The sequence below is a fragment of the Hyla sarda genome, chromosome 4 (genome assembly GCF_029499605.1).
Source record: "Hyla sarda isolate aHylSar1 chromosome 4, aHylSar1.hap1, whole genome shotgun sequence".
Taxonomy (NCBI): Eukaryota; Metazoa; Chordata; class Amphibia; order Anura; family Hylidae; genus Hyla; species Hyla sarda.
The window spans coordinates 399,397,362-399,425,111 of NC_079192.1; the positions used below are offsets into that span (position 1 = coordinate 399,397,362).

Below are 27,750 nucleotides of genomic sequence, written 5' to 3' on the forward strand. Positions count from 1 at the left end.
CGGCCGTAAAGTGTGTTGGTATCCAGTATGCAAATAAATCTGAAACAAGACAGCAGAGCTTCTTATGGGGCAATATCTCTTGATGGGAAAGGTAAATGCTTGTAAAGTAACAGCAAAACTGCTCACGTTGCGGGGTTGTGTGTCAGACACAACCACCTATTATAGCCTTAATGATGTCACGGTGCAGCCACCCGCATTTCCAGCAGTAGATAGTCTTCTGCCAAATGAGGATATGTCACAAAATAAAAAAGGCCGGGATTCCTTGGCGCAATCCATGCGAATAAACTTGCACGAAGAAAGACGCTTAAAAGTCAAGATGACTCTTGAATTCGTGCAAGTTTATTCGCATTGATAGCGCCAAGGAATCTCGGCCTTTTTTATTTTGTGACATATCCTCGATTGGTATCCAGTATAGGAGATCACCATTGCACCACTACAGCCATGATGGGAGTTGTAGTTTTGAAACAGCTAAAGGCAGCACTGCTCTAACACAGTGCTTTACAAACACTGCAGCTCCAGCTGTTACAATGCAAAACTACAACTCCCAGCATGCTTGAACAGCCAAAGCTTTCTCTGATTCCTGATTGACAAAGAAGCTGATCTGACATTCAGCTGTCTTTGAAAGCTGAATGACACACAGTGACAGCTATGTTGATTAGTATCCAGCTTTACTAGGAACAGATAGATGCATAAAAACTGCTGTGCAGTGATTTGCAGACTGCCAGGCTGCTCCCAGACTCGGAGCAGATCAGTCATCACAGTGAGGGAGAGAGATGGACACGCCCCCTCCACAAGGCAAGAACACAAAGCCAGTGAACAACATATAAATGCTATTTGTTAGGGATATATAGATCCCAGACACATAAAAATTATATGTACATGATCGGGATTAGGTACTTGTTTATATACCACTTTTTTTTTGCACTATAACAGGTACACTTTAAGACTGGTGGTCTAAATGGATCCCCCGCCAGCACACTGGCTCGCTGGATTAATCTTTAAATCTCCATCATTTCTGAACTGGCACAGGGGCATGTCGCCTTTGGCTGAAACCACACCCCTTTGCAGCAAAGCCATTCCCATTCGGCAAGCATGGCGAATAACTGGAAAAATGTGCATTATTTTTACACACAGACATAACTTGCACGAAACTTTTTCAAATTATTCCTGGTTTCCGCTATGCGCCCTTTCATTAATTTATTCATTCACTCCGCCCAGTGTAGAGTGGCCAAATTGCGCCAAATATTTTGCGTAAAATTTGCTGTGCAAAGTGGGAGTTTGCAGAACAATTTTTGGCGCAAAGACAGGGCTTATTTTGCTGCACTCTTTCAGGGACTGATAAATCCCCCTCTCCAAAAGGACTCACAGAATCTGCGATCTCTGGGCAGCACCCAGCACAGTAGGTTTAGAACGCTGCGTTTTCATGGCTATAGATGTGGCATCAAGCCACACCCCCTCGGGATGTCACGCCTTGCCCCTTCTATTTATGTCTATAGGAGGGGGTGTGACTGTACTTTTCCAAACTCTCATCCTTCTAAATAAAAAACGCAACAAAAACTTAGCAAATAGTAATAAAATCTCCTGTCATTTTGTGTATGCAGTTATAGGGCCAGAACTGTGTGTCTCCATGGTTACAGACTACAGAAAAAGCTTGAGTAGTCAGACTGTATTTCTATATCTGCCCCTTTTTCTACTAGGAAGTAGAGAAAGAGGGCAAATGGTAAAGACCTTGGAGGAGATTGATCAAAACCTGTGTAGAGGAAGAGTGGCGCAGTTGCCCATGGCAACCAATCAGGTTGCTTCTTTCATTTTTCACAGGTCTCTTTAAAAATGAAAGAAGCAATCTGATTGGTTGACATGTGCAACTGCACCACTCTTTTTTGTTAAATCTTCCCCCAATTCTCCACTATGGGATCTGACTACTTAGGGTTTATTTGTAGTCTGTAACCATGGCGATCCATTGGAGCTGTATAAACAAAACTGTAGAATATTTATATTCTTATTATAGAATGTTTGTTTGCAAAATTTGATGCATTGAAACATTGTTTTTACACCTCTATGTTCTTATAGCTGCATTTGTCCAATGCATAATATGGACGAGGATCCAGGGGAGACTGCATGTTTTATTTATGGCTTCTATTATGAGATTGAATATGTTGCATATTTGGAATATAGAATTTGAAACATGTGAACAGATGTATTTGCTAACATTAGGTCCATATATGGAAGTAACACAAGCATTAAAAAAAAAAAATTTGGACAAAAATCTGTGCTGCTTGTTTTAGGGATGAGTTCCTTGTGTATTCTGGGTGATAACCACTTGGTGGCACTGTTCTCTTAGATTTAAATGGACAATGCAAAGTAATAGTTGCTGAATATAAAGAGTATTCTCAGCATATGTCTGGAAGGATGCATAGGTAGGTAGGTAGGTTATGATACTATAAATTACATAAAACGGTGTTCCCCGACATGTGGCTCTCCAGCTGTTGAAAAACTACAGCTGTCGGGGCATAATGGGAGTTGTAGTTTTCTTATAGTTAGGATTGTGTTTAAGGAGAATTCCTAAATTCTTCTGCTTCTTGCTCAAAAATTTCTGAATGACATTTATAGGAGAATAAGATCTAAAGTTACCTGCATTATGGGCCTGTGTTTCCAAACCAGGGTGGGTCCAGCTGTAGCAAAACTACAACACCCAGCATGGCCGGACAGCCGTTGGCTGTCCGGGCATGCTGGGTGTTGTAGTTTTGCAACATCTGTAGGCACCCTAGTTGTTCACCTATGCTGGGAGTTGTAGTTTCTCAACAGCTGGAGGCACCCTGGTTGTTCACGTATGCTGGGAGTTGTAGTTTCTCAACAGCTGGAGGCACCCTGGTTGTTCACGTATGCTGGGCGTTGTAGTTTTGTAACAGCTGGAGGCACCCTGGTTGTTCACATATGCTGGGAGTTGTAGTTTCTTAACAGCTGGAGGCCCCCTGGTTGTTCATGTATGCTGAGAGTTGTAGTTTTGCAACAGCTGGAGGCACGCTGGTAGGGAAACACTGTGTTTGATGGTATGTGGTGGCATTTTTTTTCCTTAAATGGGTACTCCGGTGGAAAACTTTTTTTTTGTTAAATCAACTGGTGCCAGAAAGTTAAGCAGATTTGTATATTACTTCTATAAAAAAAATATTTACCCTTCCAGTACTTTTTCGCAGCTGTATGCTACAGAGGAAATTCTTTTCTTTTTGAATTTCTTTTTTGTCTTGTCCACAGTGCTCTCTGCTGACACCTGATGCCCGTACCAGGAACTGTCCAGAGCAGCATAGGTTTGCAATGGGGATTTTCTCCTGCTCTGGACAGTTCCTGATACGGGCATCAGGTGTCAGCAGAGAGCACTGTGGACAAGACAAAAAAGAAATTCAAAGAGAAAAGAATTTCCTCTGTAGTATACAGCTGCTAGAAAGTACTGAAAGGGTAAAGATTTTTTTAATAGAAGTAATTTACAAATATGTTTAACTTTCTGGTACCAGTTGGAAAAAAATAATAATAATTCCACCGGAGTACCCCTTTAAGGATTCATGTTGGAATCTGTTAGGGAAAAAACTCTTAAAGCATGTGATAAATTATCACTGAGATATTCTACCCTCAAAGCATTACTTTTAGGTGGGAATATTATGCCTCCATAAAACATGATCCTTGGGAAGATTCAAAGTGAAAACAAAAAAAAGAAAAAGAAAAAAGGAATCCCCCTATCCTGTGCAGGTAGCTGATTAGAGATGAGCGAACTTACAGTAAATTCGATTCGTCACGAACTTCTCGGCTCGGCAGTTGATGACTTTTCCTGCATAAATTAGTTCAGCCTTCAGGTGCTCCGGTGGGCTGGAAAAGGTGGATACAGTCCTAGGAAAGAGTCTCCTAGGACTGTAGCCACCTTTTCCAGCCCACCGGAGCACCAGAAAGCTGAACAAATTTATGCAGGATAAGTCATCAACTGCCGAGCCGAGAAGTTCGTGACGAATCGAATTTACTGTAAGTTCGCTCATCTCTATAGCTGATCACAAATGTGTAGGCTTGTTGTAATCTGAGTTATTGGAGCGGCAGCACACCTTCTCGACCACTCCAATAACTCTCTATGGAATGTGTGGACATTGCCAACTGCACATGCTCGACTCCCGTTCCATTCATTCTCTATGGGACTTCCAGACATAGCCGATCACTGTACCACGGCTATGTTCAGAAGTCTCAAAGACAGTGAAAGGAGGGGTGGTCAAGCATGAGTGCTGCTGCTACAGACTGTGGGGGTCCCAGTGGTCGGAGCCCCCATCAATCAGCCAGTTATCTCTTGATGGGTTGTTTTGCTGGTGCTGGCTCCAAAATCTCTCCGAGCGGAGATTCCATAGTGTGAATGAGCCCTAAAACTGCCCTGAAATAGTTTGATTCCGTTTCGAAAGGATCCGTAACAAACATAACACGTTTTGTAATGGATTGTATAAACTGGCTTATCTAGGAACGGAAATACAGAGCTGATTCCTTCAAAACACAGCACCACCCCTGTCCTCAGGCTGTGTGTGGTATTGCAACTTGGCTCCATTCGCTTCAATGGAACTGAGCTGCAATACAGCACACAACCCGAGGACCTTTTAATTTGTAATAAGAGTCATTATATTTTATATATAATATATATTTATTTATATTTGTATTTTTTCCCCCCGTAGTTTTAGGGTCAGCAAAAACCAATGTGAACAAAGCCCAAGAGAGTGTTTGTTTGTGTTGCAATTGTTGATCAATCTGGTATATTTAGGGGAATGAGATCGAATTAAGGTCGATATTTCTTTGTCCTTAGACTCTGATCAAAAGTCCTCAATGGAGCAGAGGAAGTCCTGTCCGGAGATCAGCCTGAGACTAGAGACCGGTCCTAGTGCTAAACGCCATTCTCTACTCGCTGCTGAAAATGGGTTCCTCCAGTGCCAAGTGACAGATTTCAGCTCCGAGTTCTTCACCTCCACCCTTGCGAATATTCATCACTTCATAGATGATGATTCAGTTGCGGAAGTTATGCCAATGAAGATAAGAGTTCAGAAGGCAAAGCTGCACCTACAGGTTAGTATGTATGTAAGCTGCTATGTCTTTGCTTAAGGGAGCATTGCATGACCTATAAAACTTCCTGTCCCTGGTCAGTATCTTTTAAAGGGGTACTCCGCCGCTCAGCGTTTGGAACAAACTGTTCCGAATGCTGGAGCTGGTGATGTCATAGCCCCGCCCCCTCATTACATCACGCCTGCCCCCTCAATGCAAGTCTATGGGAGGGGGCGTGACATCCGTCACGCCCCCTCCCATAGACTTGCATTGAGGGGGCGGATGTGACGTCATGAGGGGGCGGGGCTATGACATCACAAGCTTCCGGCTCCAGTGTTCAGATCAGTTTTGTTCCAAACGCTGAGCAGCGGAGTACTCCTTTAACTCTGCACATTGTTAATCTGTTTGGTAGCTCCCCTGTTCTTCAGATTGCTAACACTGTTCAATGTTGTTCTTTAGGCATAGCATTGATCAGTGTTATCAGCGCTCTGCTCCTCCAGCCTGCCAAAGATCGGACGGCACGGAGGCAGGTAGGGACCCTCCAGCTGTCATGTCAGCTGATAGGGACCCCGCAATCCCACTGCAGAGGTCCCGATCAGCTTAACTGAAGGACTGGCACCAGTACTTTAATTGACTTAGGTCCTGATTGCAGCTGCAGGCTATTAGCTGTAGCTTTTGGCTATGTGTAACAGCCGGGGGCCACAGCAGAATTATGCTCCAAAACCCGCACCCCTCAGAACATACCCGTACGCCCTGGGGAGGCAATGGGTTAATCATTTAGCTGGATCCTGCATGCACCCAGTTCGGAGGCCTTAGGCCTAGGAGAGGTGAGTCAATAGAATGTTAAGGTCCCATCCTAAATGAGGCCATCTCTGCTTGGTGGCTGGGGGACATGTTTTAATCAAAAGGTGCGCTAAGAGCCTCAAATTTACATTTATAGTCATTATAGCAGTAATGCAATTCAGAATGTTCCATATCTACAGTGCTCATGTGTCTCTAAAAGTCTATTTTTAAATGACAGGGACACTTTAGCACAATTACCATAGAAGTTCTACTGCAGAATTTTTGTTCACAGTTCATCAAGAAGACAAATGTGACGTGGGAGGAAGAGGGACCTGGGCATCTATCTGTATACAAACTTAGATGCATATATCGTGTTTGCTTACATATGTCACTGTACAGCCTTGTCATCGGGCCCACTGGCATCATGCCCTTATAGACTCTTGCAGAAGTGGATAAATGGATAAAATGATAAAATGCTTGCGGTTTGCAGCCACCAGCATGCAGGACTTCTTGCTGCTTACCTCGGCCAAACTGCACACTCAGCTCCTCCTCCCCGCTACAGACTCCGGACATCCTCCTCTCTTCTGTGGCATACAGCAGTTTCTGGTGCACCCCTTAGAAGCCGCATGAATGCCTACGCTGTTTCTTTAAGGGTCCATGCGCGTCAATGATTCCTGTCCTCCTCCAATCCCTGCCAGGCACAACCGATATGAGAGCCCTCCTCTCTTTCTGCGGTGCCTAAGCAATAGTGTAGTTTGTCTACAGTGAAAGTGTCTGTCTGATCTGTTCGTGTCCTGAGTACTTGTGTTTGACCAAAGCCTGTTACCTCACTCTGTCTGATCCTGCTTTTACCGTCCTGATTCTCCAGTGCATAACCAGGACTGTTGACCACGCCTCTGCATACTTCTAGCTAAAAACACCACCTGCCTGTTCCTGAGCTACTCAGCTCTGCTACTATCTCCAAGTCAGCTTTGCTACATTGGACTATACCATCCACAGCGTCAGCTCACCCCTCTGATCCTGCTTGTACCTTTATGATTTTCCAGTATATGACCTATGCACACAAAAAGAAAAAATGGAGTCACTTGTCATTTTATAAGAAATAATACACCATTTTTATTAATATTGACATATAATTACATTAAAATAACAGAATATCCAACAAAGCAACAATCATATACTTAGCCATACATGATAATAAACAGGCACAGGATACCGGAGCGACACCACCCCAACGCGGCGTTTCACCACGTTGGGACTGTGTCGCTCCGGTATCCTGTGCCCGTTTATTATCATGTATGGTTAAGTATATGATTGTTACTTTGTTTTCCTTGCACTATATTCTTGTTTACATTTATCTGCCCCCCCGGGTGGATATTCTTCTATTTTAATGTAATTATATGTCAGTATTAATACAAATGGTGTATTATTTCTTATAAAATGAAGTGACTCCAGTTTTTTCTTTCTGTGTACATATTATACAAAGGAGATTACTAAGCACAAATTATATGGGGGGCTATTATAGTATATGATGCACTGTTTAAAGAATATTTATGTTTCATAAATTTTCATTCCCCCCCTTTGGTATCTGAAAACTAAACGCAGTATATGACCTAGACTGTCGACCACACCTCTGCATAGTGATTTAGCTAAAGGCACCACCTGGCTGCTTCTGAGCTACTCAGCTCTGATACTAACTCCAAATAAGCTTTGCTACATTGGACTATGTTTGCTGCTCAATAACATTCACAACGTCAGCTCGCCCCATTTGTCTGTATCCCTGGTGCTTGACACCAAGCTGCCACATAACCGGGACCACTACCTGGTATCTCCCTGCAACTGAAGTCCAACTTTAGCATCCAGGTGCAGAATAAAGGGTGAAATTGGAGGAAAAACTTAACTATGCTTCCAAGTTTTACCCAAACCGGCAAGTGGCATATCGGGTCCACACCCGTTAGGGCGTTTCAGTGGATCTTCATGATTTATTTGGGGCTGCTTTTTCCAACTGGTGTGCCTCCAGCTGCTGCAAAACCACAACAACTTTTGCTGGAGGCAAACCGGTAGGGAAACCTAGCCGGTTGGAAAACCGAGCTTCCCTTTACTATAATCGCGTCTTATAAAATCATCCATAGACTGAAGAAGCCGAAAACATCTTGGTTATTTCCCGCTCATGAGAGGATGATGGATATTCGACGAGAACGGTTTTACAATGTTACCACATGCTGAAACCCATTATGCTATGTTGCCCAATATCTATGAAAAACCCCAGGGATTCCCCATAGCTTCCAGTACTGCAGAAAATCTTCATAACATGAATCACCCCCCCACGCCCCTAATAATAGCCTCCTTGTATTCCACCATAAACCTTTATTACGTTATAAATTACATATTAAGTGCGGGCTTCTGCGTACCACCGGCCCTTCCCACCACTATATGTATTATTAAAAACAGGAAAATGGAGATAAATGGGCAAACTAAAGACCAGAATAACAAGACAGAACAAAGCACGGGCTTGCATTGTTGCGCCTTTCGGAGCCTCCTATACATTAGTAGTCGTTGCGCGTTAAGTCGGGTTTCTGGTGCATTATAGGGGGGTCAGCGGGGTTTCCAAACAATGAATATAAAAACAACAACACAAGCTTATTGATTCCCAATGATGAATGCATGGGAGAAAAATCTTGCGATATACATAACATTCACTCCTGGGTGTCTTGGTATTGATGCCTGTGTGTGAAGGAATTAAAATCAATGTCTGTCCAGAACATTTATTCTGAATAGAATCAAACTTCTGAGCCAATGTATTTCTTTAGAGCAGTGTTTCCCAACCAGTGTGCCTGCAGCTGTTGCAAAACTCCAAATCCCAGCATGCCCGGACAGCCGAAGGCTGTCCGGGCACGCTGGGAGTTGTAGTTTTGCAACAGCTGGAGGCACACTGGTTGGGTAACACTGCTTTAGACCCATCCGAGCTCTGTATTCCTTATACCCAGCTTAGAAATACATTAACTAATTGGGCACCTGCAGCCATCAACGAAATTTGGACCAAAAAAGGAATAAAAAAAAAATAAAAATCTATATGTTAGTCACTAGGTCATGCAGATGCTTTACATATATATTTCTAAGTGTCTAGCTTCTGTATTTGGCTCACAAATCCCTCTGTTCTGCTGCTTACTCATTCCGACTTCCACTGCTCAGAAAGGGGCGTGTCCGAGGCAATAACTGAGCCCGCCCTCACTCACCATGCATTCACTTCCTCCCTGACTGTGCTGTGCTGTGTCTCTTCATCCAATCACTGCAGGCTGCTCTGTAACCCCCTCCTTTCTGGTTTCATGCTGCAGTCTGATAGGACAGGAGTGAGCACCAAGGAGTGCTGGTCCTGCCCTCACTTCCTGGACTTTGTCCATGTCTGTGCTTCAGCTAGGACAAAGATGATGCTACTGTGGGACAGGAATATGTACTAGATGTTATGGGGACCCCTAATGGTCTTTTTTTTTTATTTTTATAAGCCATGATTTCTATAAAATGCAGATGCATTTTTTTTTATGACGTATATTAGAGAGATTAAAAAGTTTTTGGTTCAAACAGTGCCCATTTAAGATTTGGGTATTGCCCTATCTGGGTATAATTTTTGTAGGTTCTTTTTTGTAATATCCGTGGTCAGTCTGACAGGACAGGAGTGAGCACAGAGGAGTGCTTGTCCTGCCCCCACTTCCTGGACTTTGTCCCTGTCTGTGTTTTAGCTGGGACAAAGATGATGCTGCAGCCGGACAGGATTAAGTTCTGGATGGTATGGCACCCCCTAGTGGTCTTTTGTATAATCCATGATTTCTATAAAAAGGAGATACATTTTTTAAAATTTTTTATGAAGTATATTAGAAAGGTTAAAGTTTTGCTAAGATGTACAACCTATAAAAAGTTTTTGATTCTGACAGTGCCCTTTTAACTTACAGGATGACAGTCCAAGGAATAACAACAGTGACCCAGAACCGGAGCCGATCGTCCTGAATATTGAGAACCTCTTAGTTGAGAGGTACGATGATGGATCCTTTTGTGTCAAAGGTAGGTTTAACCCTCCATGTCTTATTAAAGGTGCCCATACACCTTCCATAGTTGCATTTGGCTATTCCCCCACATCAGCTCAATGGGGAAAGAAGAAAAGGCTGCAGCCAGACTCCTCGAATTGCAGCTTGTGTATAAGGTGTAGTAATTCAGCATGACTGGCTCTTCTTTCCTCTCATATCATGTCAGGAGAGAGTTTGAGACCCCTATGCACATTAAAGGGGTACTCCGGGGAACACAACTTATCCCTTATCCACTAGGACCACTTATCCCCTATCAACTGGGACCCCTGTGATCGCTTGCTTGGGGCCCCAGCTACTCACCAGTCCACAGAGCGCTTTGCCCCACCGTCAAAGATGAGCCAATCACCGGCCCTGTACAGGAGATCACAATCAGACATTTATCTCCTGTGCTGTCCGGGCCTGCTGGGCATTGTAGTTTTGCAACAGCTGGAGGCACACTGGTTGGGAAACATTACTATGAGAAGATGTTTACTTATAATATACCCTTCTTCCATTTAAAGGTAATCCAGACTCCGACACCAGCACCAACCACAAAGAACTGAAGGAGATACCGTCCGTAAAGTCCGACAGTACGACAGTACAGCACAGAAGTAACGCTACAAAATGCACACAGACACTTTGTGACAGCCCCGCAACCCCAGAACCTCTAGAAGTAAAAAGGAGCCACAATCGGAAAGTGCCAGTGATCAGTATGGAGCAGGTACGCGTATCCTCCACTTCCCTTTGGACAGTTCTATTATAAAATTCTGACTCCCTGATGCAGCTGCTAGGGGGCGCTCATTGTATACAGATGCATACAGCTCCTACTGATGTCCGTGCTAGCAGTATAAGTCTATATTCAGTGTGCTGCTTGTAGAACGGTATTATTCATTCTATAGTGGCGGGCAGCATAGGAGTCCCCGAGTTTGGTTAGGTCCCTGAGGGCAGTACCAATGCATTGCCCTGATAACAGATCTTTTGAAAAAAAAATCTTTTAGACCTCTTTATTATGTTTCCAGCAGAGTACCCAGCATTGCCCGGTCTTCTTATCTGAACCTTGTGGGAGAGGAAAAGCAACAATGATCTTGTTCTCCCATCCTCTTCTCCTGTCCAGATCTCATATTTCGTCCTTATATCCCGGCCTCCCATCCCGGCCTCCCATCCCGGCCTCCCATCCCGGCCTCCCATCCCGGCCTCCCATCCCGGCCTCCCATCCCGGCCTCCCATCCCCTCCCCTCCTCCCATCCCCTCCCCTCCTCCCATCCCCTCCCCTCCTCCCATCCCCTCCCCTCCTCCCATCCCCTCCCCTCCTCCCATCCCCTCCCCTCCTCCCATCCCCTCCCCTCCTCCCATCCCCTCCCCTCCTCCCATCCCCTCCCCTCCTCCCATCCCCTCCCCCTCCTCCCATCCCCTCCCCTCCTCCCATGCCCTCCCCTCCTCCCATGCCCTCCCCTCCCCTCCCCTCCCATGCCCTCCCCTCATCCCCTCCCCTCATCCCCTCCCCTCATCCCCTCCCCTCATCCCCTCCCCTCATCCCCTCCCCTCATCCCCTCCCCTCCTCTCATCCCCTCCCCTCCCCTCCTCTCATCCCCTCCCATCCCCTCCTCTCATCCCCTCCCATCCCCTCTTCTCATCCCCTCCCCTCCCCTCTTCTCATCCCCTCCCCTCCCCTCTTCTCATCCCCTCCCCTCCCCTCCCCTCATCCCGTCCTCCCCTCATCCCATCCCGACCTGTAATATGTGACCAGGTATTGAAATATCTCCAGTCGTACGGAAGTTATGTGGGAACATACATTTCCCATTGATTTGCATGGGACTTAAAAAAAACAAAAAAACTTTTTTTTACCCCCTTAGGGTACATTCCCACATGGCATATTTGCTGCGTATTTGCTGCTGCGTATTTTATTTTCTCTGTTGAAGTCAATGGGTAGGAAAATACGCACCACCAAATACGCAGCAAAATACGCCGTGTGGGAACGTACCCTTAAAGGTGGAATTTCGAAAAATCCTTTCTTATTCCTTGTCTATGTCTTAAAAACAACACCTGTGCAAAAATTCAGGTTTCTAGGTCCAAGGGTTTAGGATGGGCGTTGATGTGTCAGTGAGTCGGGTCTTCTCTTTTTATATATATAAGATAAGAGTTATCTTTTTTTCCCATTTTTCGAAACAAAACAAAAAATGTGAACAAAATAAACATATTTGGTATTTATTGTCACGACCACGTCCCCTCAATGCAGTCCAATTTCGCAAACTACTTTTTTAGGGTCTCACAGCATATTCTATGGAAAAATGAAGTTTGCTTTTACAATTGATCCTGTAAAAAAACAAAAAACAAAAACCAACCCAGGCTCTCATGTGACTCTTTAAAGGAGTACTCCACTGGCCAGTGTTCGGAACATTTAGTTCCGAACGCTGTGTGCGCTCTTCGGGGTCCGCCACGCCCCCTCAATGCAAGTCTATGGGCTGCCACGCCCCTCCCACAGACTTTAATTGATGGGGCGTGGCGTGACGTAACAAGGGCGCATAGCTGACCCCCGCAGCGTGCACAAAGCGTTCAGAACTAAATGTTCTGAATGCTGGCCTTTGGAGTACCCCTTCAAAAGAGGGGAAAAAAAAAAAAATGTCAATGCAAAAGCGAATATTGGGTCATTAAGGGGTTAAATTGCCGGCATTGAAGCCATTATAGCGTTAGTTGTTATTAGAGGGGACACTCCAGGGCGACTTGGGATAATCTGTGCAGGAATCATTTTGTCAGCGTTGAAAAAAACAAAAAAATAAAAAAAAAATTCCTTAATGGCGGTCAATACGGGGTTAATTTCTAAGGTACGTTTATTCCCTTTTTTATATCCACATTGTCTTTTAATTTCACTTTATAGATGTAGCCATTGTGTCTTAGTTATCTTTTTTTTTTTTTTGTTCGTAGTTCAGATGAAATGACTGCGCTTTAGGGAAATGCGCGATAAAAGAGACTAATAGAATTTAGAGTAATTGTAGATCATACGAAAGTTAAAGGCAAGAAATGATGATTTCCATAAAGAAAAAAAATTTATATAAAAAAAAAAAAGTTCGTCTTTCTCTGTGAACTCTGTGTCCAGATTAATTATCACTTAATCACTTATGTCTTTGAAGTGCGGCGAGTAATCAGAAGATCTGGGGCCCCGTCCACCTCTTATGTCTCCGAGGAGATTGGCGCGCGCTTTGGCGAGTTCAAGATTAATAAGAGTCTCGCGCTGAAATATTTATTGGGCTTTGTGATGGCGGCTGTTATCTTAAGAAAAGAGAAAAGTGCTTCAGATCGGTCTCATGCACAGCGCCACGGCTATAAATGTCACTTTTCTATGCAATTAATTATCGCGTTTTACGTCTTGTCGGATGCAATCAGCATTGTCCGCCCGTGTAGTGGTGACCATGTAGTGCGCTTAAAGGGGTATCTTGGTTTTTAGTATATAATTTTAGATCCTTTTTTTTTTTTGGGGGGGGGGGGGGGGGGTTATGAAAAGTTATAAGATTTATATGATTCTCCGCTATACCTTCCGCGTCCATTTTTTTTTTTTATATACAGTTTTCAAGATCTCTGCTTGCAGTTGTTGAATGGGAACCTTTATTGTTTATTTCCAGTCCTGGCCATGTGATGGCAGCGCAGGGGCACTGTGAGTTGGGGCTGCGTTCACACTGCGTTGTTATTGTCTAACGCATAGATTTTATAGAAAAAAACGTGTACGAAAATGGATGCCATGCAGCATAATCGGTTTCCTATTGACTTACATTATAAATCTATATATATATATAAAACTCAATGTATGTGTGTATGTTCCAGCATCACTTCCAAAGATTAACATGAAACTTGGCACACATATTACTAATATGTCTACAACAAACATAGGATAGGTGATTTAACCCTTACTCACCCCCATTTGCCAGGTTCTGGGTTTATGTTTAAAGTTCCATACAAGTCTATGGGAAAAATGTTACTGCATAAATTCCAAACGGCTGGAGATATTTCGATAATACTTGGTCACATGTTACTTGTATGTCCACTTAAAATATAGGATAGTTCATTTAACCCTTAACTACCCCCATTTTTGAGGGTCGAGGTTTTTGTTTAAAGTCCCATGCAAATCTATGGGAAATGTATGGAAATGACAGGATATGAGGATGGGACATAAGGATGGGATATGGGGATAGGAGGACGGGATAGGAGGTTGGGATAGGAAGACGGGATAGGAGGTTGGGATAGGAAGACGGGATAGGAGGTTGGGATAAGAGTTCGGGATAGGAGGTCGGGATATGACAACAATATATGAGGACGGAATATGAAGTCAAAAGCTTCCTCCTTTGTTTATTTTCCTCCCCAACAAGGATTAGGAAGGAAAAACCGGACAACGCCGGGTACTCAGCTAGTAAAGAAATAAAAAGGACTATAACATATGTTATTTTTGACGTACGCCAATGTTTCCCAACCAGGGGGCCTCCAGCTGTTGCAAAACTGCAACTCCCAGCAAGCCCGGACAGCTGGGGCCACCCTGGTTGGGAAACACTGGCGTACGCAATAGCGTGGTTGACCGGGTTTTTTTTGTATACAGCAAAACTTAACGGAGACAAAAAAAACTGTGTGAACCTACCTTTACAGCTACGTCATCATCACATGATCAGGGCCGATTTTTATTTCATGGAATTACACAGTGTCCCTATTGAATGACAGCAAGCAGAGATCTTAGAGTAAAATTGGAAATATTGGAAAGTTGTATAAAGTTTTATTATATGATGGATGAAGCTTTATTTGCTAACACTGTAATATACAGGGATAGAAACACAGAGATAATTTCTTCCAAAAACAGCACCACCCCTGTCCTCAGGTCATGTGTGGAAATGCAGCTCAGTTCCATTGAGATGCATGGAGCCAAGTTGTAATACAACACACAACCTGAGGAAAGAGGCGGTGCTGTTTTTTTTTTTTTTTTTTTAAATAAATTATCTTTGTATTTCTTTTCTCTGGATAATCCCATTAATGTATCCTGTATGACTTGTGTAGAAGAATGTAGGGTACTCCGCCCCTAGACATCTTATCCCCTATCCAAAGAATAGGGGATAAGATGTCTGATCGCGGGGGTCCTGCCGCTGAGGACCCTCACGATCTCCCTGCTGCACCCGGCGTTCGTTTAGAGCGTTTGTGCAGCGCTGGAGGCTCGTAACGTCACAACCCCGCCCCCTCAATGCAAGTCTTTGGGAGGGGGCGTGACGGCCGTCACGCCCCCTCCCATAGACTTGCATTGAGGAGGCATGGCCATGATGTCACAAGCCTCCGCCTCGCATAGCCAGTTATCTGGCACGGAGCAAAGTTCGCTCCGTGCACCGGATGTCTGGGGTGTCGCAGCCGAGATTGCGGGGGTCCCCAGCGGCGGGATCCCCCGCGATCAGACATCTTATCCCCTATCCTTTGGATAGGGGATAAAATGTCTAGGGGCGGAGTACCCCTTTAAGATCTCAGTAAGTTAGGCTGGGACAACAGGGCCATTTTGGTCAAAGCAGGGTTAGCATGACCAAAGTCCGCCATGTTGTGACACAAGTGGCTGTGAACCCCACCCAACAGTCGCAAGAAATCTGTCCATCACGGTGCCATGCAGCTTGACCCAGACAGCGTGGCACAACAATCTTTGATCGAGCGACCCCTATAGCCCCAGCCTGATTTGGCACCCCCTACTAAGAGGTAGACTTTTAGTAGTTAAAGGGGTATTCCAGGATTTTTTTCTTCAGCCTTTTAGGCCGTAATGCCAAGTTATACAGTATACAGTATAATTTGCTTCAATTACCTTCGGGTGCCACTTTGCGTTATTTTCATGCACAGGACTCACACCCGGAAGTGCTGTAGTACAAGTCTTTTTATTTTACTGTTGTCTCTGACCTTTCCCAGCATTCCATGTGGCTAGATACAATATGTCATAAGTCACATGGTCTCCCGGGGGGCTGGGCTATGCTTGAGTGGGTGGGCAGATAGTATTACTTAAAATACACAGTATGATCAATGGGATCAAGTGGAAATTATACACAGAAATTTCGTAATGTGTATGCGCCCTATTGGTGGTGCAGTTTTCGAATTCAAAGGTAGAGGGAGGAAAATTTAGGAGGAATTCTATGTATGTATGTATGTATTTATTTTATTTTTTGCTCTTGTTCTGTACGAATAAATTTTATTTTCAGTAATTTATTTCTCAATTTTTTTGCAGCTCCTTGACGAAAATGAATGTCTAAAGCAGGAATTGGCCAAAACCAAGATGGCTCTCGCCGAGGCCCACATGGAAAGGGACAGCCTACTTCATCACATAAAGGGGCTAACGCTGGACAAATAGCACCCGCTCTCGGATTTTGTTCTGGACTTTGACCCGTTGGATACGTTTAGTAGCATTTCTGACTGTGGCTAGGTTATCTCTATTAGAAATTCACTAAAAAAGAAATTGACATCACCAGAACCATTTTTTTTTTTTTTTTGCATCAGAGGAGATGTAAACGAAATCTAAGGACTCAGTGTTTTCCGTGACCATCTTCACAATGCAATCCTAAAGGCTCCATTGTCATTTAGGGGTTGTCGGGGATTTTTCTTGCACACAGGCTGTGTCTGGCATTGCAGATGCATCCCGATGACTTGAATAGAGAAGAGCTGCACTACCAGACCACAACCCGTGTACAAGGGTGGCGCTGTTTCTTGCTATAAATCCCGGACGAACCCCCACATTAACTCTGTCTATTAAAGAGGTGAAGCTCTGACATATTTTTCAAAGTATTAAAATAAAAAAAGTTAGTTTTGGGAAAATGTTTAATTATTTAAGGAAAGTGTAACAGCAAGTAATGTTGTTAATTATCTTTAGCAGGAATTGGTTTTAATATTGTTTAAAAATTATTTTAAAATTTTTATTTGCACTCAATCAATAAATAACTTGATGCAGCTGCATTGATTTCTATGTGGTGGCTGTTTATTTCAAGTCAAGATTTATGTAGATTCAGAAGAACTTGCATTTTATTCATTTAGAGCTTGTTTAGGGCTTAGGAGTCCAGTGGGAGGTTCTACTCAGTAACTGTTGGCTAGGACTGCCACTGGACTCCTAAGCCCTGAACAAGATTTTAATCATTAAAGGGGTACTCGGCCCCTAGACATCTTATCCCCTGTCCAAAGGATAGGGGATGAGATGTCTGATTGTGGGGGTCCTGCCGCTGGGGGCTGGGGACCCCCGTGATCTCCCTGCTGCACCCAGTATCGTTTAGAGCATCAGGTGCAGCGCCGGAGGCTCGTGACGTCACGGCCACGCCCCCTCAATTTTTTTGTATGGAATACCCCATATGTGGATGTAAAGTGCTCTGCAGACGCACTACAATGCTCAGAGAAGGAGCGCCATTGGGCTTTTGGAGAAAGAATTTGTTTGGAATGTCGGGGGCCGTGTGCGTTTACAAAGCCCCCATGGTGCCAGAACAGTGGACCCACCCACAAGTGACCCCATTTTAAAAAACTACACCGCTCACAGAATTTAATCAGTGGTGCAGTGAGCATTTACACCCCACTGGCATTTGACAGATCTTTGGAACAGTGGGCTGTGTAAATGAAAAATTTTATATTTTATTTAAATTTTTACGGACCACTGTTCCAAAGATCTGTCAGACACCTGTGGGGTGTAAATGCTCATTGCACCTCTTGTTACATTCCTTGAGGGGTGCAGTTTCTAAAATGGCTTCACATGTGGGATGGGGGGTCCACTGTTCTGGCACCATGGGGGCTTTGTAAACGCACATGGCCTTCAATTCCAGACACATTCTCTCTCCAAACGCCCAATGGCTCTCCTTCTGAGCATTGTAGTGCGCTGCAGAGCACTTTACATTTACATATGGGGTATTTATATACTCAGAAGAAATGGGGTTACACATTTTTGGGGGCTTTTTCATCTAATACCCCTTGCGAAAAGAAAAATTTGGGATAACACCAGAATTTTTGTGAAAAAATAAAAAAATGTAATTTTCACGTCCAACTTAAACGAAAATTCTTCAAACACCTGTGGGGTGTTAAGGCTCACTATACCCCTTGTTATGTTCCGTGAGGGGTGTAGTTTCCAAAATGGGGTCACATGTGGGTGTTTTTTTAATTTTTTTTGCGTTTATGTCAGAACCGCTGTAACAATCAGCCACTGCTGTGCAAATCCCCTCAAATGTAAATGGCGCTCTCACTCCTGAACCTTGTTGTGCGCCAGCAGAGCATTTTACGTCCACATATGGGGTATTTCCATACTCAGGAGAAATTGCGTTATAAATTTTGGGGGTCTTTTTTTTTTCCCTTTTACGAAAATGAAGGATGGGGCAACACCAGCAAGTTAGTGTAAAAAATTACATTTTTTACAATAACATGCTGGAATAAACCCCAACTTTACCTTTTCATAAAGGGTAAAAAGAGAAAAAGCCACCAAAATTTGTTAGGCAGTTTTTCCCGAGTACAGAAATACCCCATATGTGGTAACTGATACCTTGAAATACAACAGGGCTCCAAAGTGAGAGAGCGCCATGCGCATTTGAGGCCTAAATTAGGGATTTGCATAGGGACGGACCTGGATGCAAGAATTAGATTTGCCCCGATACCAAAATTACCCTACGGCAGTGTTTCCCAAATAGGTTGCCTCCTGTGTAGGGGTATATGTAGTGTTTTACCCTTTATTTTGTGTAAGTGTAGTGTAGTGTTTTTAGGGTACATTCACACGGGCGGGGGTTTACAGCGAGTTTCCCACTGGGAGTTTGAGCTGCAGCGAAAAATTTACTGCATCTCAAACTTGCAGCGAGAAACCCCACACGTGTGAATGTACCCTGTGTTTAGCAACCAGTGTGCCTTCAGCTATTGCAAAACTACAACTCTCAGCATGCACTTACAGCCGAAGGGCATGGCTGGGACTTGTAGTTATGTAACAGCTGGAGGCACACTACTGCAACTCCCAGCATGCCCTTTGGTAGTTTGTGCATGCTGGGGGTTGTAGTTATGCAATTGCTGGAGGCACACTTTTTCATAGAAAAAATGTGCCTCCAGCTGTTGCATAACTACAACCCCTGACATGCACAAACTACCAAAGGGCATGCTGGGAGTTGCAGTAGTGTGCCTCCAGCTGTTGCATAACCACAAGTCCCAGCATGCCTTTTTGTGCATGTTGGGAGTTTTTTTTTCTAAGCAACAGCAGGAGGCCAGCCTCACCTCCTGCTGCTGCACACATCGGAAACTGCCTGCCGCCACCGCTGTCTCCGCTCCGAGGGCCCCGATCCCTTCATCAATGCCGGGGAATGGGGGCCCCCACTTCATACTCCCAGCTGAATGATTCCAGCAGGCATCCCTGTCCTTTCCCCACCCGGCGTGGACCGGAAGATCCTGGACGTCAGGGTGTACCTGTACGCCCTGGATTCTTAACGGTTAAAGGGGTACTCCACTGTCCCAGCGTTTGGAACATTTTGTTCCGAACGCTGGGTGCGGGCTGTGGGGGTTGTGACGTTAGGACCACACGCTCGTGACATCACGCCACGCTCCCTCAATGCAAGTCTATGATAAGTCCCTCAATGCAAGTCTATGGCAGCCGCTATGCCCCTTCCCATAGACTTGCATTGAGGGGGTGTGGCCGTGACTTCATGACCCTCTGCTCCCGAATGATGGGGCATTGAAGTACCCCCTTAATAGTTAAGGGAGGATGGGCATTCTGGGAAACAACGCAAAACTGGCACACTGGGAGCAAAAATCTGCCTATATAAGTACACACTAAATAAAGAATGTGCTAGATAATGGCATAGGAAGAAACTTTTTTGACCAACCTAAATTTACCGCTACAGGCTCTTACTTAATTCTAGAATATTCTGAAGCTATTAGTTGTTTATGTGCAAAAAATAAATAGTAATCCTGTTTTATTGTCTGTGACAGCAGGGCCGCCGCACCTCCGCAGATACGTATTCTACACAAAATAAGTGGGGGCCAATGAAGAGGGTATAAATAGACTGACCTAAGGCCCCCTAAGGCTTCTGATAATAGACCCTCCAATTTCCCCTTACTTGCAGTTTCATTCCTTTTGTTCTAGACTCTCGGACTTGGAAAATTCTCACACAGAATAATTTGCGGCAAAGCTGCTATCTATAGACTGTGGAGCAGGAAATTCATTTACAGGATACATATTATTGCATGTTACAAGGGGGTATTCTAACCATAAAAGACTGGGCACACTTCGTGTATAGTGTGTGTGGGGGGGGGCGAACTGGGGAGGGGGGGGGGGGGGTCACTTCTGAACCGTGGGTTAAAGCGATTATCCAGGAATAGAAAAACAGAGTTAATTTCTTACATAAACAACTCCACACTTGTCCTTGGGTTGCGTGTGGTATTACAACTTGGCACCCTGTTTTCCTCTTGACAAAGCTGCAGCAGCAGCGAAACGTGTTCAGGGGGACCGAGGTTTAGTGTTTTAATACAGTGACATATCTACCCAGCATTAGCCCAGCAACTGCAGTGCATGAGGCATTCTATTGTGTGACCAGTATGGTACAATAATCCACTGGGAGCAGATATGCACTGAGATTTTAAATTATTGTAGATGTGCCAGCAATAATAAAGCACCTTTTTAAAGGGTATATGGGAAAAAGGGTTTTGTTGGATCACTAAGGTGATATAATGGTCTGTTTGGGAAACCAATTAATCTTAAAGTGACGGCGTACTCAAAAAGTCTACAAGATGTCCGCATCGGTATTCATGGGGAACCCTGTCCTCCCTACCTACAACCGAGACCCCTTCACCCTGCGTAATTTTAAGGAGAGGATCCAGAGTTTGTCTTTTATTCTCTCCCTCCTAATCAACAGGAGCAGTTGCGCACAGGACAGCTACAGGGACCAGCACTTGAGGAAGTCCGCACCTGGCCCGCCTCAGAGAAGGCGACTGTAGAGCAGATCTTTGAAGGACTGTATAAGGTATGTGAGTCACATTCTCCATCAGAATATAAATATAAAGTGCACGCAACGCGTTTCAAAACCTATCTGGTTTTTCCATCAGGCGTACGCCTGATGAAAAAAACAGGTTTTGAAACGCGTTGCGTGCACTTTATATTTATATTTAAATAAATCAGCTTCCATTAATGATTTGGATTTATCCTACCTTCATCTGTGACAGCGCGATCCAGCTTCCGTTTCCTTTCCTCTCCCTGTCTTCATTGTTTGCATGCTCGGTGCGAGCGTGGGAAGCCACTGCAGTCTTCTGGATACATACACCCTTATGAGCGTTGTGCCTTCCCAGCACAACGGAACCAGGTGAGCGAGTTGTCTATCCGATCACCCCCAGTTCAATTCATCATTGATTCCACACAGGGAGCGCTCCGTGTTCTTTTGATTCTTGTTTCCAGATGTGCTGGACACTGACCCTGAGACGTCTGGACTGGACTTGACCTCAGGATCTAAGAGAGAGATTGTAGTACCTCCCCCTCTTATAAAGGGGGGCTGAGCAAGGAGCCCATAGGCTAGCTGCAGGTCACCTGGTTAGCTGGTGCTCTCTGGGTAACAAAACATATGACTTAAACATGTGACAACCATCATCAGGTGACTAACAACCACTTGACTATATCAAAGGTTCTTTACATTCAATGTACAACTAATTACATTATTGGGAAACACTGCAGGTGAGCCCTGGGGACGTACAGGGACTTAAGCTGATAGGACTGTAGGATGATATCCTGTACTGGGACATCACATGAGAATGTTAGCGGTCCAAAACCCTAGCATATCATTCCCCACTTTCAAGAGACTGACTATACAAGTGATTGAGTCCGGGACTGAGTTAGAGGAAGTTTGTCCACCCCATACACCCGTCCAAGAGCCACTAGGGGCGATAGCCAGACCTATACCATAACCGTCACCTGTCCCCGCCCCAGTGTTATCTACTTTGCCAATCACCGCAGTCCAAGCGACCTTGTCAGTCACTACAGATTCAGACCTACAGTGTATTAAACAAGACATTGCACAATTGACTAAGGTTGTCCAGGAGCTCACCACCCGGCCTGCTCCCCTCTCCCGTGAGCAACCCTTGCCTAGAGAAATCCCCTCTGCTCCTGCCCCATGTGGTCCCAGTTACTGTGCTCCTTCACCCGTTAGGTATTCTGGGAGTAATAGACCCTTCTGTACCCACTGTAACAAGTCTGGACACTGGACAATGCTGGGGTTTAAACGGAATTCCCTCTGGGGTCAAGGACCGGCCCCCCAGGAAAACAACCAGCAGTCCCAACTCCTGAACAAACTAAGTCAGGACTATCACTTTATGTCGCCTCGTGCCCCTATGTAAAGATCATTGTGGAAGGTGTACAGTTGGAGGCGTTGATAGATGCAGGGTCACAAGTGTCTACTATACCTAAAAATGTTTTCTATAAGTATTGGGACGCTTGTGTATTGTGTGAGCCTGATGATGTTGACCTGAGAGTAGTGGCGGGTAATGGGCAACCAATAGCCAGACATGGATATTGGGAACCAATCATTCAGTTGGGAGAGCATGTACTTACCAGGCAGGGAGTGATTGTAACTAATGTGACAGATAAGGGGTCTGCTGAGTTTATATTGGGGATGAACATCATGAAAAACAGTTTTGCTGAGATAGCAGATTCCTTGCATGCAGTGGCGTACTAAGGAGGGGGGGGGGGGGGGGCGTCCCGCCCCGGGTGCCGCTCACATGGGGGGTGCCAGGAGCGGACTGACCCGCCGCCGCCGAGGTCCGGGGCACTCGTCCCAGATCCCCAGCAGACAGCGGTGCCTTCTCCTGTATGCGCGATACACGTACATACAGGAGAAGGCGTCCCCTCTGTGTGAGCCGCATCTGCAGCTACACAGAGGAGACGTGACCTCCGCCCCCACGCAGCACGCAGTACAGGCGCCGGTGACGTCACTCATCAGCGCCTGTACTGTGGAGGGGAGAAAACGCGGGCCCTGCAGCTGAGGAGATCGCTGCGTGGGATATCAGGTGGGCATCCTTTTTTATTTTATTTTCTCAACTCGGCATATACCTATGGGGGAGGGGTTACTCTACATATACCTATGGGGAAGGGGAGGGGGGGGTTACTCTACATATACCTATGGGGAAGGGGGGGGGTTTACTCTACATATACCTATGGGGAAGGGGGGGTTACTCTACATATACCTATAGGGAAGGGGGGGTTACGCTACATATACCTATGGGGAAGGGGAGGGGGGGGGGGTTACTCTACATATACCTATGGGGAAGAGGGGGGGTGTGGCTGCATATACCTATGGGAAAGAGGGGGGGTGTAACTGCATATACACCTATGGGAAAGGGGGGTGTAACTGCATATACCTATGGGAAAGGGGGGGTGTAACTGCATATACCTATGGGAAGGGGGGTGTAACTGCATATTCCTATGGGAAGGGAGGGTGTAACTGCATATACCTATGGGAAAGGGGGGGGGGGTAACTGCATATACCTATGGGGAAGGGGAGGGGTTACTCTACATATACCTATGGGGAAGGGGAGGGGGGGGGGTTACTCTACATATACCTATGGGGAAGAGGGGGGGGGTGTAGCTGCATATACATGTGGGAAAGAGGGGGGTGTAACTGCATATACACCTATGGGAAAGGGGGGGGTGTAACTGCATATACCTATGGGAAAGAGGGGGTGTAACTGCATATACCTATGGGTAAGAGGGGGGGTGTAACTGCATATACCTATGGGAAAGAGGGGGGAATGTAACTGCATATACCTATGGGAAAGGAGGGTGGGAGGATGTAACTGCATATGCCTATGGGAAAGGGGGGGGGGGGTAGCTGCATATACCTATGGGAAAGGGGGGGGTAACTGCATATACCTATGGGAAATGGGGGTGTAACTGCATATACCTATGGGAAAGAGGGGGGGGGGGGGTGTAACTGCATATACCAATGGGAAAGAGGGTGGGGGGTGTAACTGCATATACCTATGGGAAAGAGGGGGGGTGTACCTGCTTATACCTATGGGAAAGAGTGGAGGGGAAGGTAACTCTGCCTATACCAATGGGGAAGGGGGGGGGAATCTGCCTATACCTATGGGAAAAAAGGGGTCTAACTCTGCCTATACCTATGGGAAACGGGGGAGTTTTTTTTTTTTAACTCTGCCTATACCTACGGGGAAAGGGGGTGGGGGGACTCTGCTGCCTATACCTAAGGAGAAAGGGGGGTTAACTCTGTTCCTATACCTATTGGGAAGGGGGTTTAACTCTGCTGCCTATACCTACAGGGAAGGGGGGTTACCTAACTTTATACCTGGATGCCTAACTACTTACATACCCAGCTACCTAACTATGTACATACCTGGCCTTCATACATGGCTGCTTAACTACCTAGCTAGCCCCCTACCTACCTAACTTGTCACCTACCTACATATCTGGCTTCCTGATCTACCTACCTAGTTACCTATTTACCTGGCTACCTACCTACCTGCCCGTTTACTGTGCAGGACACCAAGGAGGGCATTATTACAGTTTGTGGGCCTATAGATGTAAAGATTGTGTAGAGGAGGGCACTGAATATATGCAGAGTATGACATGTTTTTCCTGCAGATGTTAAGAGATCCTCATGGCGATCTTATCCGGACGGAGAAGAAAAGGAAAGAGGACGCCGCTGATCAGAAAATACGTAATTGTGAGTCCCAAAATGTAACTGTAATCGCTTATATGGTATACACATCCTGTGTACAGCTGATATCTACAGCCATATGGTCCTGTATATAATCACTTATACAGATCCTTTATAGTATACTGGTCTGTGTATAGGGGTTTTATTCAGTACAGTATGGCGGTATTATCCAGTTATTGTGTGGTGGTATATATTTACTCCTTGTATACCAGTATTATTGGTCATGGAAATTTAAAGTGTTTCTTATATATATAAATTTTTGTTTATTGTGTGTGGGATTTATTGTGCGTGGCAGAAGATTGACGAGCTGCAGAGCCCAGTAGGGGCCCTTGCTTTTTTTTGGTCCGTGGGCCCCAAGTGTTGTCAATCCGCTCCTGGGAGGGGGTGTAATTAAGGGGGGGGGGTGTAATTAAGGGGGGGTGCCAAACAAAGGGTCCGCCCTGGGTGCCAAATGCTCTAGGTACGCCCCTGCTTGCATGCCCAGGGCCAGATTAAGGCTGTCTGGAAGACTGAGCACTTCATTATGTTGCCCCCCCCCAACAGTTCCCCCACATTAGGTGCAGTACAGTTCCCCCACATTAGGTGCAGTACCGTTCCCCCACATTAGGTGCAGTACAGTTCCCCCCACATTAGGTGCAGTACAGTTCCCCCACATTAGGTGCAGTACAGTTCCCCCACATTAGGTGCAGTACAGTTCCCCCCACATTAGGTGCAGTACAGTTCCCCCACATTAGGTGCAGTACAGTTCCCCCACATTAGGTGCAGTACAGTTCCCCCACATTAGGTGCGGTATAGTTCCCCCACATTAGGTGCAGTATAGTTCCCCCACATTAGGTGCAGTATAGTTCCCCCACATTAGGTGCAGTATAGCTCCCCACATTAGGTGCAGTATAGCTCTCCACATTAGGTGCAGTACAGTTCCCCCCACATTAGGTGCAGTATAGCTCCCCACATTAGGTGCAGTATAGTTCTCCACATTAGGTGCAGTATAGTTCTCCACATTAGGTGCAGTATAGTTTCCCCCACATTAGGTACAGTATAGTTTGCCTCACATTAGGTACAGTATAGATTCCCCCACGTTAGGCGCAGTATAGTTTCCCCCACATTAGGTGCAGTATAGTTTTCCCCACGTTAGGCGCAGTATAGTTTCCCCCACATTAGGTGCAGTATAGTTTCCCCCACGTTAGGCGCAGTATAGTTTCCCCCTCATTAGGTTCAGTATAGTTCCCCCACATTATTGCAGTACAGTTCCCCACATTAGGTGCAGTATAGTTTCCCCACATTAGGTGCAGTACAGTTCCCCACATTAGGTGCAGTACAGTTTCCCCCACATTAGGTGTAGTATAGTTCCCCCACATTAGGTGCAGTATAGTTCCCCCACATTTGGTGCAGTATAGTTTCCCCCACATTAGGTGCAGTATAGTTTCCCCCACATTAGGTGCAGTATAGTTCCCCCACATTAGGTGCAGTACAGTTCCCCACATTAGGTGCAGTATGGTTTCCCCCACATTAGGTGCAGTATGGTTTCCCCCACATTAGGTGCAGTACAGTTCCCCACATTAGGTGCAGTATAGCTCCCCCAAAGACATACAGCCTTTAGGCATTTACAGTGTATGGCTGGAGGCTGTATGCCTGTTTGCCTCAGTGTTCCGACCACCGCTCCTCCAGTCCGGGGAGGCCATAGCAGTAGGTCCCAGAGGAGCGGAGGTCGGAACACTGAAGACGACGTGCCGCTGGTAACTTACCATGCACGCGCGTGCTCCCCGCTGCTCCGCTCCACTCTGCTTTTCTCCTATGGGCACACGCAGGGACGCGCTACCCCTCGGCGGCCCCTGCGTTTTTAAAGTTAACGCGGGGGCCGCTGCAGAGAGGTAACCGCCGGGACATCCTTGTGTCCTGAAAAGATTTTTAGGGCCACAGGGATGTCCCGAATGTGACAGGGGCCCCCTGCGGGCACGGAGCCCAGAGCAGACACTCCATGAGTGCCAATGATGATCCGGCCCTGTGCATGCCGCTCTCTCCTACATGTCCCCTTCAGGCCAGCGGGCTGCGCAGCACCATTTGAAAGTTCTACAGGCAGAACAGAAGTTTGCAGACCAGCAAGGTGAAGTTTGCAGAGTGCGAATTCCAGACATCAGGTTGGTGACCCTGCAACCCAACACAGAGACAATCATTTGGTGCAGTGTGCGTCCTGGAGTAAGAAACAAGGACTATCAAGCCCTGCTAGAGCCTATGCAGTTGGAAGATCATCCCCTAGCCCGCATTGCCAGAAGCCTTGTCACAGTTACCAATGGGAGAGTTCCAGTCCGGTTAGGTAAGACTGTAGTCAATGTGGCTACAGTCTTACCTAAATACACTCCAGTCACCCAGCTGTATCTTCTAAAATCAAGGTACATGTTAACAGAACGCAAGGTGGCCCGACATCGGACGGCCCAAGCGATCTGCTGTAAGCCCCCCTGAGCCCTGGTGGGCACAATTCCATGTGGGAGACGAAGCCACACTGAGAGATCAAGTCAGCGGCGTCATCAATGTTGCCAAGAGGCATCACGAGGCTTTCAGTAAGCCCCCCACAGACTTTGGACGTACGTCCATGATCCAGCACCGGATTCTGACAGGCGACAGCCCAGCTATCATAGAAAGACACCGTCCGGTCATGCCAGGCATGTATCAAACCGTTAAGAAGATGCTGGTTTACATGAAAGACGCACAACATCATTCAGGAGAGTAAAGAGTCCCTTGGTGGCGCCCCTTGTCTTGGTCAAGAAGGATGGGACCATCCGTTTTTGTGTCGACTACCAGAAACTGAACAATGTCACACATAAGGACACTTATCCCCTTCCAAGAATTGAAGAGTGACTTATAGCCCTCGGTTCGGCTGCCTACTTCTCCACCTTGGACTTAACCAGTGGGTATTGGCAGGTGCCTATGGCTGAGGAAGACTGAGAGAAGACAGCCTTCATGACACCCATGGGACTGTTCGAATTCAAGAGTATGCCGTTCGGGCTGTGCAATGCCCCTGCTGCTTTCCAGCGTCTGATGGAGCGGTGCCTGGGCCATCTAAACTTTCAGAGCATCCTGTTGTACCTAGATGATGTCATTGTGTACTCCAAGTCCTACCAGGAGCACCTGGATCATTTGTCAGACATCTTCTAAGTCTTGATCAAACATGGTCTGAAGATTAAGCAGTCCAAGTGTCATCTGCT

The 27,750-nt window shown here is 45.9% G+C and overlaps 1 protein-coding gene and 1 long non-coding RNA gene across 5 annotated transcripts in view; one reads left to right on the plus strand and one right to left on the minus strand.

Annotated features, from left to right (window-relative positions):
* LOC130267467 (uncharacterized) overlaps window positions 1–14,788 on the minus strand; it is a 48,411-nt gene extending 33,623 nt beyond the window's left edge. The window contains exon 1 of the long non-coding RNA XR_008843202.1: window positions 14,518–14,788. This is a non-coding gene — a long non-coding RNA (uncharacterized LOC130267467). The remainder of the gene's footprint in view (window positions 1–14,517) is intronic.
* Window positions 1–16,841, plus strand: part of BLTP3B (bridge-like lipid transfer protein family member 3B) — a 154,509-nt gene extending 137,668 nt beyond the window's left edge. For all 4 annotated transcript variants that reach the window (XM_056517317.1, XM_056517321.1, XM_056517319.1 and 1 more), the window contains 4 exons: window positions 4,823–5,079; window positions 9,786–9,894; window positions 10,418–10,617; window positions 16,120–16,841. In XM_056517317.1, the coding sequence (XP_056373292.1) occupies window positions 4,823–5,079; window positions 9,786–9,894; window positions 10,418–10,617; window positions 16,120–16,242 (689 nt within the window). In that variant the 3' untranslated portion in view covers window positions 16,243–16,841. The remainder of the gene's footprint in view (window positions 1–4,822; window positions 5,080–9,785; window positions 9,895–10,417; window positions 10,618–16,119) is intronic.
* The last annotated feature ends 10,909 nt before the right edge of the window (window positions 16,842–27,750 follow it).